The 16,344-nt window shown below is 49.2% G+C and overlaps 1 protein-coding gene across 2 annotated transcripts in view; it reads right to left on the reverse strand.

Annotated features, from left to right (window-relative positions):
• trak1a (trafficking protein, kinesin binding 1a) overlaps window positions 1-16,344 on the reverse strand; it is a 266,087-nt gene that overhangs the window by 165,595 nt on the left and 84,148 nt on the right. Inside the window, exon 2 of one of the 2 annotated variants that reach the window (XM_072510051.1) lies at window positions 16,246-16,337. In XM_072510051.1, coding sequence (XP_072366152.1) covers window positions 16,246-16,250 — 5 coding nt within the window. In that variant the 5' untranslated portion in view covers window positions 16,251-16,337. Of the gene's footprint in view, window positions 1-16,245; window positions 16,341-16,344 lie in introns of both variants that reach the window. The other variant, XM_072510052.1, reaches the window with a different exon arrangement.

Here is a 16,344-nt window from a genome sequence, read left to right on the forward strand (position 1 = left end):
CCATTTCGGACCACGCACCGCATTGGGTGGACTTGGAGATGGGGGAGGAGAGGGACCAGCGCCCGCTGTGGCGCTTGAAGGTGGGGCTGTTGGCGGACGAGGAGGTGAGCGAGCGGGTCCGAGGAAGTATAGAGAGGTACTTGGAGACCAACGACAACGGGGAGGTCCGAGTGGGGATGGTATGGGAGAAACTGAAGGCGGTGGTGAGGGGAGAGCTGATCTCCATTAGGGCCCACAAGGAGCGGAGGGAGTGGGGGGAGAGGGAGAGGCTGGTGGGGGAGATGGTGAGGGTAGACAGGAGGTATGCGGAAGAACCTGAGGAAGGATTGTTGAGGAAGAGGCGCAGCCTCCAGGCCGAATTCGACCTGGTGACCACCAGGAAGGCGGAGGTGCAGTGGAGGAAGGCCCAGGGGGCGGTCTACGAGTATGGGGAAAAGGCAAGCCGGATGCTGGCGCATCAGCTTCGGAAGCGGGATGCAGCTAGGGAGATCGGGGGAGTTAAGGACAGGGGAGGGAGTGTGGTGCGGAGTGGGGCTGGCATCAATGGGGTCTTCAGGGACTTCTACGAGAAATTGTACCGATCCGAGCCCCCACGGGAGGAGGGAGGGATGGGCCGTTTCCTGGACCAATTGAGGTTTCCAAAGGTGGAAGGGGGACTGGTGGCGGGACTGGGGGCTCCGATTGGGCTGGAGGAGCTGATCAAAGGGATAGGAAGCATGCAGGTGGGGAAGGTACCGGGGCCGGACAGTTTCCTGGTCGAGTTCTACAAAAATATATGGACCTGTTGGGCCAGTTGCTAGTCAGGACCTTTAATGAGGCAAGGGAGGGGGGGGCTTTACCCCGACGATGTCCCGGGCACTGGTCTCCTTGATCCTGAAGCGGGACAAGGATCCCCTGCAATGTGGGTCTTACAGACCGATTTCCTTGCTAAATGTAGATGCCAAGGTGCTGGCGAAGGTTTTAGCCACGAGGATTGAGGATTGTGTGCCACAGATCATCCATGAAGACCAGACGGGGTTTGTGAAGGGGAGACAGTTGAACGCGAATGTGTGGAGGCTTTTGAACGTTATCATGATGCCGGCGAGGGAGGCGGAGATAGTGGTGGCGATGGACGCTGAGAAAGCCTTCGATAGGATAGAGTGGGGGTACCTGTGGGAGGTGCTGAAGAGGTTCGGGTTTGGGGAGGGGTTTGTCAGGTGGGTTAGGCTGTTGTACGAGGTCCCGATGGCAATAGGAGGAGGTCCGAGTACTTTCGGTTGCACCGAAGGACGAGACAGGGGTGTCCCCTGTACCCCCTGCTCTTCGCACTGGTGATTGAACCCCTGGCTATGGCACTGAGAGAGTCGAGGAACTGGAGGGGGTTGGTGCGGGGTGGGGAGGAGCATAGGGTGTCGCTTTATGCGGACGACCTGCTGCTGTATGTGGCGGACCCGGTGGGAGGAATGCCAGAGGTAATGAGGATGCTTAGGGAATTCGGGGACTTTTCGGGGTACAAGCTCAATATGGGGAAGAGCGAGCTGTTCGTAGTTCAGCTAGGGGACCAGGAGAGGGGATTGGTGAGCTCCCACTAAAAAGGGCGGAGAGGAGTTTCAGGTATTTGGGTGTCCAGGTGGCCAGGAGCTGGGGGGCCCTCCATAGGCTTAGCTTTACAAGGCTGGTGGAGCAAATGGAGGAGGAGTTCAAGAGGTGGGACGCGTTGCCGCTGTCCCTGGCGGGTAGGGTGCAGTCAATCAAAATGACGGTGCTCCCAAGGTTTTTGTTCCTGTTCCAGTGCCTCCCCGTGTTTATCCCGAAGGCTTTTTTCAGGCGGGTTAACAGGAGTATAATGGGGTTTGTGTGGGCGCTAGGGGCTCCGAGGGTGAGAAGGGTGTTCCTGGAGCGGAGTAGAGATGGGGGGGGCTGGCGCTGCCCAACCTCTGTGGGTACTACTGGGCCGCCAATGCGACAATGGTGTGCAAGTGGGAGATGGAGGGGGAGGGGGCTGCATGGAAGAGGCTGGAGACGGCGTCCTGTGTGGGTACGAGTCTGGGGGCGCTGGCAACGGCACCGCTGCCGCTCCCTCCAAGGAGGTATACCACGAGCCCGGTGGTGGTGGCGACCCTCAAAATTTGGGGGCAGTGGAGGCGGCATAGGGGGGAACTTAGGGCCTCGGCGTGGACCCCATTACGGGGGAACCACCGGTTCGCCCCAGGAAGAACAGGTGGAGGGTTTTCGGGGTGGCACAGGGCGGGCAGACGAAGGTTGGGGGACATGTTTGTGGACGGGAAGTTCACGAGCTTGGGTCAGCTGGAGGAGAAGTACGGGCTCCCCCCGGGAACACCTTCAGGTACTTACAGGTAAGGGCGTTTGCCAGACGGCAGTTGGTGGAATTCCCACGGCTACTGCCACACACAGTACAGGACAGGGTGCTCTCGGGGGGGTAGGTGGGAGTGGGGAAGATCTCGGAAACTTACCAGGTGATGCAGGAGGAGGAGGAGGAGGCCTCGGTGGTGGAGTTGAAAGGTAAGTGGGAGGAGGAGTTAGGAGAGGAGATCGAAGAGGGGACGTGGGCAGATGCCCTAGGGAGGATGAACTCTTCCTCTTCATGCGCGAGGCTCAGCCTCATACAGTTTAAGGTGCTGCACAGGGCACACATGACCGGGACAAGGATGAGCAGGTTCTTTGGGGGTGAGGACAAGTGTGTTAGGTGCTTAGGGAGCCCAGCAAATCACACCCATATGTTCTGGACATGCCCAGCGCTGGAGGAATTTTGGAAGGGCGTAGCGAGGACGGTGTCGAGGGTGGTAGGATCCAGGGTCAAACCGGGCTGGGGGCTCGCAATATTTGGGGTGGCAGAGGAGCCGGGAGTGCAGGAGGTGAAAGAGGCCGGAATTCTGGCCTTTGCGTCCCTGGTAGCCCGGCGAAGGATTCTCCTTCAGTGGAAAGATACGAGGCCCCCAAGCGTGGAATCCTGGATCAGCGATATGGCAGGGTTCATTAAATTGGAGAGGGTGAAATTCGCCTTGAGAGGGTCAGTACAAGGGTTCTTTAGGCGGTGGCACCGTTCTTAGACTTTCTGGCAGAACGCTAGACATTGGTCAATGGCAGCAGCAGCTCGGGGGTGGGGGGGGGGGGGGGGGGATTACTTTATTTTTGTTTATGTTATTTACACTGGAAGGGTCTGAGGGCGTGTATACATCTGTTGTCTTAAGTCGGGGTGTTAATGTTAATTTATTATTTATGTACGGGGGGGGGTTGCTTTTTTAGATTGTGTTTTGTACTTAACCCTGTTGGGTTCTTTTTTCTTTCTCATTTTGTTATTGATATTTTATGAAAACCTTGAATAAAAATTAAAAAACAAAAAAACAATAGAGCTCCCACAGTTTTGGTCCACTTTCAAATTTTACGTGTACCGCAATGCGTACACGTAAACAAATGTAAATTACACAATTTCAGTTGCATCAGGCACAGTTGTTCATGACAATATTGCAATTTCAATATACCCCGGAGCATGACAAGGGAGTAATAACGCCTTCTCCAATTAAACAGGTTGGCTGCAATTTCCAGGCATGTATCACTGCAAAGTAATTATAGGACTTTTGTGCCTTTCGCAAACCTTACAGGAGGAATCACCAAGCCCACATGAAATCACCCTGGTTATTTTCTCAATCAGGATAGACATGGGCAGGCTCATTCCTACCTCTCCATATTTAAGATTCTTTTCTAGTGAATATGTAATTCACCCAAGATCCCTCATCTCAAGGAGTACAGAATGTATCAATCTCTTGGCAATAGCACAGTGGTTTTGTCGCTGGATTACCAATCCAGGGGGTCCAGGGTAATGGCAACTGGGGTTCAAATCCCGCCACAGCAGATGGTGAGATTTGAATTCAATAAAAATCTGGAATTAAAAGTCGAATGATGTACCTTGCACCATGCAAACATTGTCGATTGTGGTAAAACCCCATCTGGTTCACACCTGCATGTCTTTTAGAGAAGGAAATCCACCATCTTTATCTGGCCTGATTTACATAAAATCTACGGCACGGAGACAGGCCCTTCGGCCCAAACTGGTCCATGCAAACCAAAAGGTCCACCTAAGCTAACTCCATTTGCCTGCATTTGGCCCATATCCCCCTAACCTTTCCTATCTATCATGTTGCCTGGTATGGAGGGAGGATCTTATGGGGGGGGGGGGGGGGGAGACCTGGGGCTGTTTTCGTTGGAGAGAGGAAGGTTGAGAGGTGACTTGGTGGAGGCAGGCAGGATGATCGGAGGATTGGATGGGGTGGACGGTGAGAGTCTTTTTCCTCGAGTGGCGATGGCTGAGGCTGACACGAGGGGACATAGCTTTGGGTTGGGGGGAGATAGATGTAGGACAGGCGTCAGAGGTAGGTTCTTTACTCAGAGAGTAGTAAGGGCGTGGAATGCCCTGCCTGCAACAGTAGTGGACTCGGCAACATTAAGGGCATTTAAATGGTCATTGGGTAAACATATGGATGATAATGTGATAGTGTAGATGGGCTTTAGATTGGTTTCACAGGCCGGTGCAACATTGAGGGCCGCTGTAATGTTCTAATGTAGGTGCTGGTTTAGCACAGTGAAATGAAAAATGAAATGAAAATCGCTTATAGTCACGAGTAGGCTTCAATGAAGTTACTGTGAAAAGCCCCTAGTCGCTGCATTCTGGCTCCTGTTCGGGGAGGCTGGTACGGGAATTGAACCCGTGCTGCTGGCCTGCCTTGGTCTGCTTTAAAAGCCAGCAATTTAGCCCAGTGAGCTAAACCAGCCCCAACCACTGGGCTAAACTGCTGGCTTGTAATGCAGAACAAGGCCAGCAACATGGGTTCAGTTCCCGTACCGGCCTCCCCAAAAAGGCACCGGAATGTGGCCACTAGGGGCTTTTCACAGTAACTTCTTTGAAGCCTACTTGTGACAATAAGCGATTATTATTATCCGTCCAAATGCCTTTCAAATGTTGTCAATGTCCCTGCCTCAATCACTTCCTCCGGCAGCTCATTCCACATACGAACCGCCCTCTGGGTAAAAACATTGCTCCTCAGGTTCCCATTAATTCTTTTCCCTCTTAACTGAAACCTACGCCCTCTAGTTCTCGATTCCCCAACCCTGGGAAAAAGACTGAGTGCATTCATGTGACACGACACACAGCGGTGTGGTTGACGCTTAACTGACGTCCGAAATGGCCTAGCCAGCCACTCAGCTCAAGGACAATTAGGGATGGGAAGTTATTGCTAGTCCAGCCAGCGATGCCCACATCCCATGAATGAATGTATAAAATAAATCCCCGAGGAGTAACTTTTCTTGAAACCACAAGTCTTTTGAGGGTCTTCCATTTGACCATCAAACCCAGGGGCAGGCCAAACCACTGGAATGTGCTGCTTGCCCTTTTGTCAGCATCACTTGCCAACTCAACGTCCCAATTGTTGAGCGGCGGCACGGTAGCACATTGGTTGGCACAGTTGCTTCACAGCTCCAGTGTCCCAGGTTCTATTCCCAGCTTGCGTCACTGTCTGTGCGGAGTCTGCACGTTCTCCCCGTGTCTGTGTGCGTTACCTCCGGGTGCTCCGGTTCCCTCCCACAGTCCAAAGATGTGCAGGTTAAATGGATTGGCCGTGATATAATTGCCCTTTGTGTCCAAAAAATAAAAAGATTAGGTGGGGTTACTGGGTTCCGAGGAAGGGGTGGAGGTGTGGGCTTAGGTAGGGTGCTCTTTCCAAGGGCTGGTGCAGACTCGATGGGCCAAATGGCATCCTTCTGCACTGTAAATTCTATGATTACTCGATGATTGAGAGAAAATTCTATTCACCCAACTTACGTCCAGACATTTGATCAACAGCAGATATTAGATCAATTCCACGACATACATGGACAGTTGAGGAGTTTGATTCAAACGTGGAAGCATTATTTTGGGTCATCATTCTCATGGATCGCCTGCCCTCTCCACTTCACTCAGCAGTACAAATATATATTGCAGAGTTGGGAGAATTCCGAAGTTTACTTGGTTCCATTTTCTCCAATCTTTGAAACGGTGCCAAACAACGTTCATCTTATTTCTTGCCAACTTCGGAGGTTAAGTCAAGGGCTTCAATTGCAAGTTGTGCCTTGGACTAATGAGAGTCACACCCTGGTTGTGCACAAGCTTTTTATTTCTTCTTAACATCTAAATTCGAATCAGGAGCCACATTAACGTCAGTAGCAATGTCAACTTTAAATTCTATTGGGGTCAATAGGCAATAAGTTGACTGGCCACAGCTCTTCTTCACCAACTATCAACGCCCTTTAGGCCAATCTTCGCATTCTTCAGATTTTTCCCTCACAGCTCAGCTGGATATGCAAACATTTTCTAAGATGCCTTCCAATTAATATTTACAACATACGGCCTCTCCAACCAAACATTTCCATACTGAATGCTTAATTGGCTCACCACGTTGGATTTCATGTGTTATAACCTGCCTGCTTACCACTGGCTGGGGCTAATGGCAATCTCATCAATCCTTTGGGAGTATGAGCTTCCCCAACGAGGGGGGCGGAGAAATCATTAGCAGATCCCTGCATAAATAAAGCTGGCCAGTTTGGAACCAGCTAGAGAGGAGTGAGCAGCAAAGGAGTTGCTGCTGCTGTTGTATATATATGTGTTATTGTAAATAAATGTTATTTCTTTCTATCCTTCAACTCGTGCTGGATTCTTCGTGGCCCTCACAAAATCATGGCTTTGGAGCAATTTATGTTTGAGAGCACGTGACTTTGATCTTGGTTTCACCTTTGGAAGGTTTCTTTCTTCGCACCCAACCGATTTTTGCACAGCACTACATTTTATCCATCGATTCTGTTGGGAACCGACAGACTGCTTTAACTATTTCGCTTATTAACATCTCTCTCAAACATAATGTCGGGTCCATTTGGAGAACCTCGGGAGGTTCAGTATCCAAAAGACTTGGAAAAAGTTCCACAAGGCATACAGGGAAGAAATAATATCAACCAGTGTGTTCATAAGACCAGACGACTTGGGAACAGAAGTAACCCATTCAGCCCATCCAATCTGCTCTGCCATTCAAATGAGATCATGGCTGATGTGATAATCATCAACTCCACTTTCCGTGCCTTATCTCCATAACCCAATTAAACGGATTAAAATTCTGTCTAACTCAACATTGAACATACTTAACGATCCAACCTCTACAGCCCTCTCTGCTGTAAAGAATCCCACAGATTCACTACTCTCAAGAGAATACATTTTTCTTCACCTCGGTCTTAAGTGGGCGACCCCATACGCAGATTGTGTCCTCTGGTCCTAGAGCAGTGTTTTTCAAACTTTTTTTTCCGGGGACCCACTTTTACCAACCGGCCGACCTTCGCGACCCACACCGGACGACCTTCGCGACCCACGCCGGCCGACCTTCGCAGCCCACCATTTTCTCTTACCTTGTTTGCTGCTGACAAATTGGAGGAATCGCAATCGCGCCAAAAGCACGTGATGTTGACATTCGGGGGGGGGGGGGGCATGACCTGCTCTCTGCCTCCCTTCAGGCAGGAAAATTACATCGAATTTTTTAAAAAACTTCTCCCGCTCCTCCGATTGCACAAACCTACCTTGGCTAATAAGTGGAAGGGTTCCAGATGTCTTCTTAACCACCTTAGCAACCTGTCCTGCTACCTTCAGGGATCTGTGGCAATTCACTCCAAGGTCCCTCCCCTTCCTCTACACTTCTCAGTATCCTCCCATTTATTGTGTAATTCTTTGTCTTGTTCGACCTCCCCAAATGCCTCACCTCACACTTCCCAGGGTTGTATTCCATTTGCTGCTGTTCTGTCCACCTGGCCAGACCAGGAGCTGCTTCATATTTTGAAAGACATGAGGGATAAAGTATTTGTTCCTGTATCAATTTGCACTTCATTCAATTCCGAGGTGTGGGCTGGTTGGCTGGCCAGAACGTTCTTTTGTTTCTCCACTTCTTTTCCCTCCTGTATGAATAGTGCCTTATGCTCAATTGTGTTCCGAATGAAGCAAAAATGTGGACATGGGCTGGTTGGCCGAATGTGTTGGTATAATCAATGTCATTTCAGTGTAACACAGGATTTGGCTCAGTCGGTTTTGGGATCAGAAATAGAAAAGAAATTCATAAGAGAATTAGAATCTCCCTGTGTCTGTGTGGGTTTCGCCCCCACAACCCAAAGCTCGAGGTGATTGGCCACACTAAATTGCCCCTTCATTGGAAAAAATGAATTGGATACTCTAAATTTTTTTTTTTAAATAAGTGGATTAGAAAAAAAGTACCTTCACATTTTGGGTGAAATCCTGGTCAGTTTTCCTTATTGGAGTTCAAGCCCACGCGGTTCTGCGCATGCGCACCGATGAGCTGGCACACATGCGCAGTGCGCCCGCATTTTTTTTATATGGTCGCGACCGTCATTTTGCAGGCCATTCGGAACCGGCATTGTTAAAATCCGGCTGTTGCGCGCGAATCTGCGCAATCAGGAACGCCGCGACGGACGGGCTCCGCAACCCTCCCGCGACCCACCCGCGGGTCACGACCCCGACTTTGAAGATGCCTGTCCTAGACTCTCACAAGGGGAAATAACCTCTCAGGCTCTACCCTCTCAAGCCCCCTGAGAATCCTCTATGCTGCAATAAGGTCATCTCTCCTTCTTCTAAACTCCAATAAGTATAGGCACAACCTTCTCAACCTCTCCTCACAAGGAAATCCCTCCATGCCCGGGACCAACCTAGTGGACCTTCTCTGGACTGCCTCCAATGCTGCCATATCTTTCCTTAGATAAGGGGACCAAAACTGTTCACAGTGTTCCAGGTGTGGTCTAACTAGTGCCTTGTATAGTTTTAGCAAGACTTCCCTATTTTTATACTCCATTTTCTTCGAAATAAAGGCCAACATTCCAATTGCCTTCCCAATTACCAAGGGCAGCAGGTAGCACAGTGGTTACCACTGTGGCTTCACAGCGCCAGGGTCCTAGGTTCGATTCCCGGCTGGGTCACTGTCTGTGAGGGGTCTGCACGTTCTCCCAGTGTCTGCGTGGGTTTCCTCCGGACGCTCCGGTTTCCTCCCACAAATCCCGAAAGACGTGCTTGTTAGATATTTTGGACATTCTGAATTCTCCCTCGGTGTACCCGAACAGGCGCGGAATGTGGTGACTAGGGGATTTTCACAGTAACTTCATTGCAGTGTTACTGTAAGCCTACTTGTGACAATAAAGATCATTATAATCATGTGTTGAACTTGCATGCTAGCTTTTTATGGTTTATGGACACAAACCCCCAAATCCCTCTTATGCTGCAGTTTTCTGCAATCTCTCTCCATTTAAATAATATTCAGCTCCTTCATTCTTCCTACCAAATTGGATAACTACAAATGTTCCCACATTATATTCACCGTATATGCACGGTAGGTAGCACAGTGGTCAGCACTGTTGCTTCACAGCTCCAGGGTCCCAGGTTCGATTCCCGGCTTGGGCCACTGTCTGTGTGGAGTCTGCACGTTTTCTCCCCGTGTCTGCGTGGGTTTCCTCCCACAGTCCAAAGTTGTGCAGGTTAGGTGGATTGGCCGCGCTAAATTGCCCCTTAGCATCCCAAAAAGGTTAGGTGGAGTTACTGGGTTACAGGGATAGGGTGGAGGTGTGGACTTAAGTAGGGTGCTCTTTCCGAGGACCAGTGAAGACTCGATGGGCCGAATGGTCTCATTATGCACTGTAAATCTATCATTCTATGATATTCCGCCTGCCAAATTTGTACCCACTCACTTAACCTATCTATATCCCTCTGCAGATAATTATGTACCACAAAATTATTCAAATGGATCTTTCATTTTTATCTTCCCTCCTCAGCAGTTGAACCAAAACTCCACTGTCTACCTGTTAGGAAAACAAAGGTAGTTTTAAGGGATTTATATTTGTATTGGTAAACGTTAGAAATAAGGTATAGTTTTACATGGGTTTAGTTTAATGATTCTGTGCCTGGAAGAGTAAAACCTATAGTTAGAAATCCTTCTTCTAGTCAATTCATCCTCGTCCTGTGCCAGATCCAGTTCAAAGTGGCCCACATGACGGTAGCCCGGATGAGCAGATTCTTTCAGGAGAGAGAGAGAGAGATGTTCTGGGCATGTCGGAAGTTGCGGGGATTCTGGCAGGGATTTGCGGACGTTATGTCAGAAGTCCTGGAAGGGAGGGTAATTCAGAGTCCAGAATTAGCAATATTTGGGGTATCGGATGATCTGGGGGCCAAGGGGAGGGGGGGGAGGGGGAGGCCAATGTCCTGGCCTTCTCCTCCCTGGTGGCCCGGAGACGGATTTTGCTGGGATGGAGGGACTCGGAGCCCCGAAGGCAGGAGTGTGGGTCAGCGATATGACAGGGTTCCTCAGCCTGGAAAAAAATCAGGTTCGCCTTGAGAGGATCAACTCAGCCCAGAGGTGGCAGTCGATCATCAACTTCTTCAAACAAAACTGACGTCAGCAGTAAGGGGGGGGGAATAGGAGGCATGGCGGTGTGTCGGCCCACGCGGTTGTTTAAGAGATGTTAATGTGTAAAACTGTGAAAATTACAAATATTTCAATAGAATATTTTCTAAAAAAAAAGAATTCCTTTTTTTAGCATGAATCTATGTGTGGGGGTTGCAAATGTGTTTCCATTGTGCTTAGAGGGCGACAGTGTGAAGAATACAGAGTAGTGGCAGTCATTAGCTTAGCAATGGAGGCCCTATTAAGGGTAGAAAATCTTTTTAAGTTTTAGTTTTAGCACGATATGTTGCTGTTGGAGCCAGGACCCAGGGGAGTGAACATCTCTGAACTCTACCAGGAGAAGCTGGACAGGACAAGGGGGCTGGAAAGATGCACGTTTCCCAAAGAAAATATAGTCCAAATAACAAGGGGGCAGCACGGTGGCACAGTGGTTAGCCCTGCTGCCTCACAGCACCAGGGAACCAGGTTTGATTCTGGCCTTGGGTGACTGCGTGGAGTTTGCACATTCTCCCAGTGTCTGCGTGGGTTTCCTCCGGGTGCTCCGGTTTCCTCTCACAGTCCAAAGATGTCCACATTAGGTGGGGTACAGGGATAGGGCAGGGGAGTGGGCCTGGATAGGGTGCTCTTTCAGAGGGTTGGTGCAGACTCGATGGCCCGAATGGTCTCCTTCTGCACTGAAGGGATTCTAAGGGATTGTAACAGAAAGAATGCCCTAGAATGACTGAAGTTAAGAGAACAGAGACCAAAATTTTATTCAGAAGAAGTCAAAGAAGAGTAGACAAAGAATCAAGAGTTAAAGCAACTGTGAGCAGTTTGCACAACACTCAAGATAAAGAAATCCTATAAGTGGTCAGTGTAAAATCCTGGACTGGATTCACTGTGAAAAGTGGTGCGCAAAGTTTGCTTAAAAGTGCCATTTGAAAAATCTGGACTGGATTTCAGAATCCAAACCACTAACGGAAAGCATTGTAGAATTTACAGTGCAGAAGGAGACCATTCGGCACATCGGGACTGCACGGGCCCTTGGAAAAACACCCTACCCAAGCTCACACCTCCACCCTATCCCCGTAACCCAGTAACCCCACCCCACCTTTTTATATTTGGACACTAAGGGCAATTTAGCATGGCCAATCCAACTAACCTGCACATCTTTGGACTGTGGGAGGAAACCGGAGCACCCGGAGGAAACCCACGCAGACACGGGGAGGATGTGCAGACTCTTCACAGACAGTGACCCAAGCCGGGAATCAAACCTGGGACCCTGGAGCTGTGAAGCAGCTGTGCTAACCACTGTGCTACCACGTTGCCCCTTATTATTCTCAACAAAGGCTTCAATGCGTGTTTTTGATAACACAGCTTGGAAACTTTCATGTGATCATCATCTTTGGGGGTGGGGGGGGGGGGGGTGGGGAAGAGAGAGAGAGATTCGGAGAAGAAATCCACAGACATTAACCTTGGGTTCAGAGCAGAGTGTGTGTATTTGACCACAATCATCTTGTATGCTTAAAAGGGTCTTGTGTTAATGAGACTATTGTAACTGTAATCAGTTTTAATCTAAAATATGTGCGTAATTGTTACAAAAAAAGTATCAGAATCCAATTTTTTCATGCTTAATAAATGTTTTTTTTTGTTGTTAAAACTAATTGGCAGTCCAATGACTTTTCATCACGTGGACAGCACGGTAGCACAAGTTGATAGCATGTGGCTTCACAGTGCCAGGGTCCCAGGTTCGATTCCCTGCTGGGCCACTGCCTGTGCGGAGTCTGCACGTTCTCCCCTTGTGTGCTCCAGTTTCCTCCCACAGTCCAAAGACGTGCAGGTTAGGTGGATTGGCCATGATAAATTGCCCTTAGTGACCAAAACGTTTAGGAGGGGTAATTGGGTTACGAGGATAGGGTGGAAGTGAGGGCTTAAGTGGGTCAGTGCAGACACGACGGGCCGAATGGCCTCCTTCTGCACTGTATGTTATATGTTCTATGATGTTTACTAAAAAAAAAGTTATGAGTGGGATTTTCTGATCCGCCAGCCGCGTTTTCTGGCACGGTGCACCGCCATCGGCAGCGGGATTCTCCGTTTCCACAGTCAGCCAATGGGGGTTTCGCATTGTGGTCACCCCGCGCCGTCATGGAACCCGCGGGCGTGGGTGCGCTGCCGGCGGACCGGAGGAACCCGCCGACGGTGAATTCCGCCGCTGCTCTTTTGACACAGAGTTCCATTCTGGAATCTTCCTTTGCAGTCACAGGATCAACTGGGATCGTAACACACCAAATACTTTGAATCAGTTAATTTTGGTTCCCCTCAAACGTTTGCACCTTTCCAAGCTTCTTAATCCCTGTGCCTTCCTGCTCGAGGGTGTGCAACCACTTTTGGTTAGTCTGCCAGTAATTAAATCACACGCAGTAGCAGAGGTCTTGAAGATGCTCTTCTCCTATGTAATACCCTTGCACCCAGACAATACTCCCTCCTCCCTGATCATAATTCTTGCCATCTTCTGCAATGAGTCATAAGTCTGCTTCATGCAGACATTTTCCTGAAAATGTCTTTGTTTTACACGTACGGGCCATCTTGTTTTCCTTCATTGAAGTGAGGGAGGAGCTTACTCGAGTATTTGTACCAATTTCACTTCTTATAGAATTTACAGTGCAGAAGGAGGCCATTCGGCCCATCGAGTCTGCACCGGCTCTCGGAAAGAGCACCCTACCCAAGGGCAACATCTCCCCCCTATCCCCATAACCCCACCCAACACTAAGGGCAATTTTGGACACTTAAGGGGCAATTTTAGCATGGCCAATCTACCTAACCTGCACATCTTTGGACTGTGGGAGGAAACCGGAGCGCCCGGAGGAAACCCACGCACACACGGGGAGGATGTGCAGTCTCCGCACATGCAGTGACCCAAGCCGGAATCGAACCTGGGACCCTGGAGCTGTGAAGCAATTGTGCTATCCACAATGCTACCGCGTGTTTCAGGTGTTCTGACGCCATGTTAAAAAAAAAAGAAAAACTCCAACAGGCAGTGAAGGGGTTCATCTGCCAAATAGTCTTGTTTACCAGCTTCCAAACTATGTATACAGACAATTCCTCTTCTAGAGCTCAAAGCAAAGGCCAGGGGCTGAGTTTACCGCCCTCCTCCATGGCAGGTTTGGTGGTGCAGCCATTCAATCAGGCAGGAAAGAGGTGACAGAGGACCCCGGCTGCTTTCTCTCACATAAACCAATGAAGTTCATACTGGCAAGGCCCATGGATGGCTCTCCATGGACAACAAACAAGACCCTTAGGAAGCAATTGTTACCCACATAAAGGCCTCATCCTGCTGCTGCTGGTATTAACCTGATGACAGCAATGCAGGGAGCAAAGGAAATCCAGCTGCTTGCGATGGGGTGGTCCTCAATCAAAGGCATTCAGTGCCTGATCGAAGAGTCCAGCATTGAGAAATGGGGCCCCACGGGTGTACCCTGCTCTGGCTACTGAGGCCCCTCTTCATACCTCCCCAGTGACCCCCACCCGTGACCCCAAACCCCTCCTGCCGTCATGCGCCCGTGTCCTAGGAACCAACACCGATACTAGGCCTTGGGTTGGTGCGAGACTGGCAGCAGCCATTGCCTCCCTGATGTTGCTCCCGTTCAATAGAGCTGCCCGCTTTGGATTGGCTGGTAGATGTCAGTGGGTGGGACTTACAGCCACAAGGCCCTTGATCCCGGAGAAGGCCTGCCACTGTGCCCGTCTGACACTCCAAGCGATGGACCTTCCTCAACAAAGTGCTCTCATTGGCTCTCCAGCCAGCAGCCAAGACCCTTATTACCACTGTTAAATCCAGCCCATTATTATTTCTTAAAGTAGCAACTCACCATATTAAGGAGAGAAAATTGGCTTGGGGGTGGGGACGATAGAAAACACAAATGGCAAAGGACTGGAACTTCCTGTGGAAGTCACATTGGTATTGTGCCTCTTCAACACCTACATTTCCTGCCAATCTCCATGTATCAAACATAACATTTCATGTACACAATTGGAGATCAATATAGCAACCAGTGGTTAGCACTGCTGCCTCACAGCACCGAGGGCCCCGGGTTCCGAGCATTCTCCCCGTGCCTTCATGGGTCTCACCACCACATCCCAAAGGTGTGCAGGGTGGGCGGATTGGCCACGCTAAATTGCCCCTTAATTCGAAAAATTAAAAAAAATTTATAAAACTTAGCAACCAGGGAGCAAAAGAAAATACGGAACTAACGCCATATACTCTATCAATAAGTATGAAAATGAAAGTACTATGCCGTCCAACCATCATTCACGGCATTAGTCAGTGTTTGTAAGAACATGCAATTTTTAACTCATGCTGAAGCCATATTAAAGGTACTCAAAGAGACAGAATCAATTGCATGACTCGGCAATGATCATTTTAAATATGGACTTAAATTTTAAATCAATTTTGAACCTGTGAAATTGGAAGAAATGCCCTTTGCAGAGCATTGAAGCCGTGATAATGAGCTGATACACAGGAGGATTGAAGATGGGTGTAAGGGCAGCACAGTGGCGCAGTGGCTAGCACTGCTGCCTACAGCGCTGAGGTTCCATGTTCAATCCTGGCCCCGGGTCACTGTCCGTTTGGAATTTGCACATCCTCCCCGTGACTGCGTGGGTTCCACCCTCACAACCCAAAAGGTGTGCAGGTTAGGTGGATTGGCCACACTAATTTGCCCTTTAATTGTAAAAAAAAAAAATAATTGGGTTCTCTAAATTTATTTTTTTGAAAAGGTGGCCGTAAAGGGTTTCAAAAATTCACTTGCACTGGATTCTGTTTAATCGTTTAGGTGCTGTGATCGAGATACTCCGGAGAACAGACAGGGTAGGTGGACAGAAACCGTATCCGCTGGTCAGGAAGCAGAGGGCTAAAGGGCACACTTACAAAATTTAGACCCAGGAGTCAAGTCGAGAAACGGCCCTACTAATTTGTTCAAAGTTTGAAATTCTCTTCTGCACATGTCAATCAGTGCGGGATCAATTGTTCATTTTACATCGGAGATTGCTAAGATCCTTATAAATGAACGATTGCTGTAAATTAAAGATATTAAGCAATGTAGGGCTAAGTAAGGGTTGTCTACAGAAGCTTTGTCTGCAGCTCGGTCATTACCTCATTCAATGGCAGAACAGACTCAAGGGACTAATGGTACCCAATCCAATTCCTATGTTAGGCCTTGATTATACATTTCAGAGGGGGGAAAATCCTACCAATGAACCATGTTTGCAAGAAAGCAGCACTGAGCAAATATAGGGGGGGGGGGGGGGGGGGGGGAGGAGAAAGTGTGTGACTCCATTACTAGTCTTCCAAAATACCAATTAGTCAGACTATTTTGAATAATTGTGTTAGAAATCGTGTTTCACATATTGGCATGGGGTGGGGGAGAGCAGCAGTGATGGGTTGGAAAATATCTCTTAAAGAGCAAGTTCAAGTGATAATCCCCAACCATTACGTTACATTGTCCCCAACAGCACCGCCAGGGACAGACCTGCGCTCATGAGTACTTTTCTCAAGGGTTAGATAGCTCAGTCCCGCCAAACCGAAGCACATTAGGAAGGTCACATTGCAGAGTAAGTTTTATAGTCGACCCATGTGAAGTGCGCATTCATCATCGTACATCGCAAGACCCCATGAAGATTTCACATGCTTATACACTCGCACCATAAAAAAGGAGGGCGACTTGCTGGTTTAATCAGATATTTGCACTCCCGGTCCCACCGCCCAAGCAGCATTGGCATGCCAAAGAAAAAGTCAACTCACAGCATTACGTGTAAAAGCTTGTATCCTGCATGGGTCAAAAGTCACCAGCCGAGCTACATGACCTTGTGCCACTTGCTGTCTGCGTATAAACCCTGCTAA

This window comes from Scyliorhinus torazame, chromosome 6, assembly GCF_047496885.1.
Source record: "Scyliorhinus torazame isolate Kashiwa2021f chromosome 6, sScyTor2.1, whole genome shotgun sequence".
Lineage (NCBI taxonomy): Eukaryota > Metazoa > Chordata > Chondrichthyes > Carcharhiniformes > Scyliorhinidae > Scyliorhinus > Scyliorhinus torazame.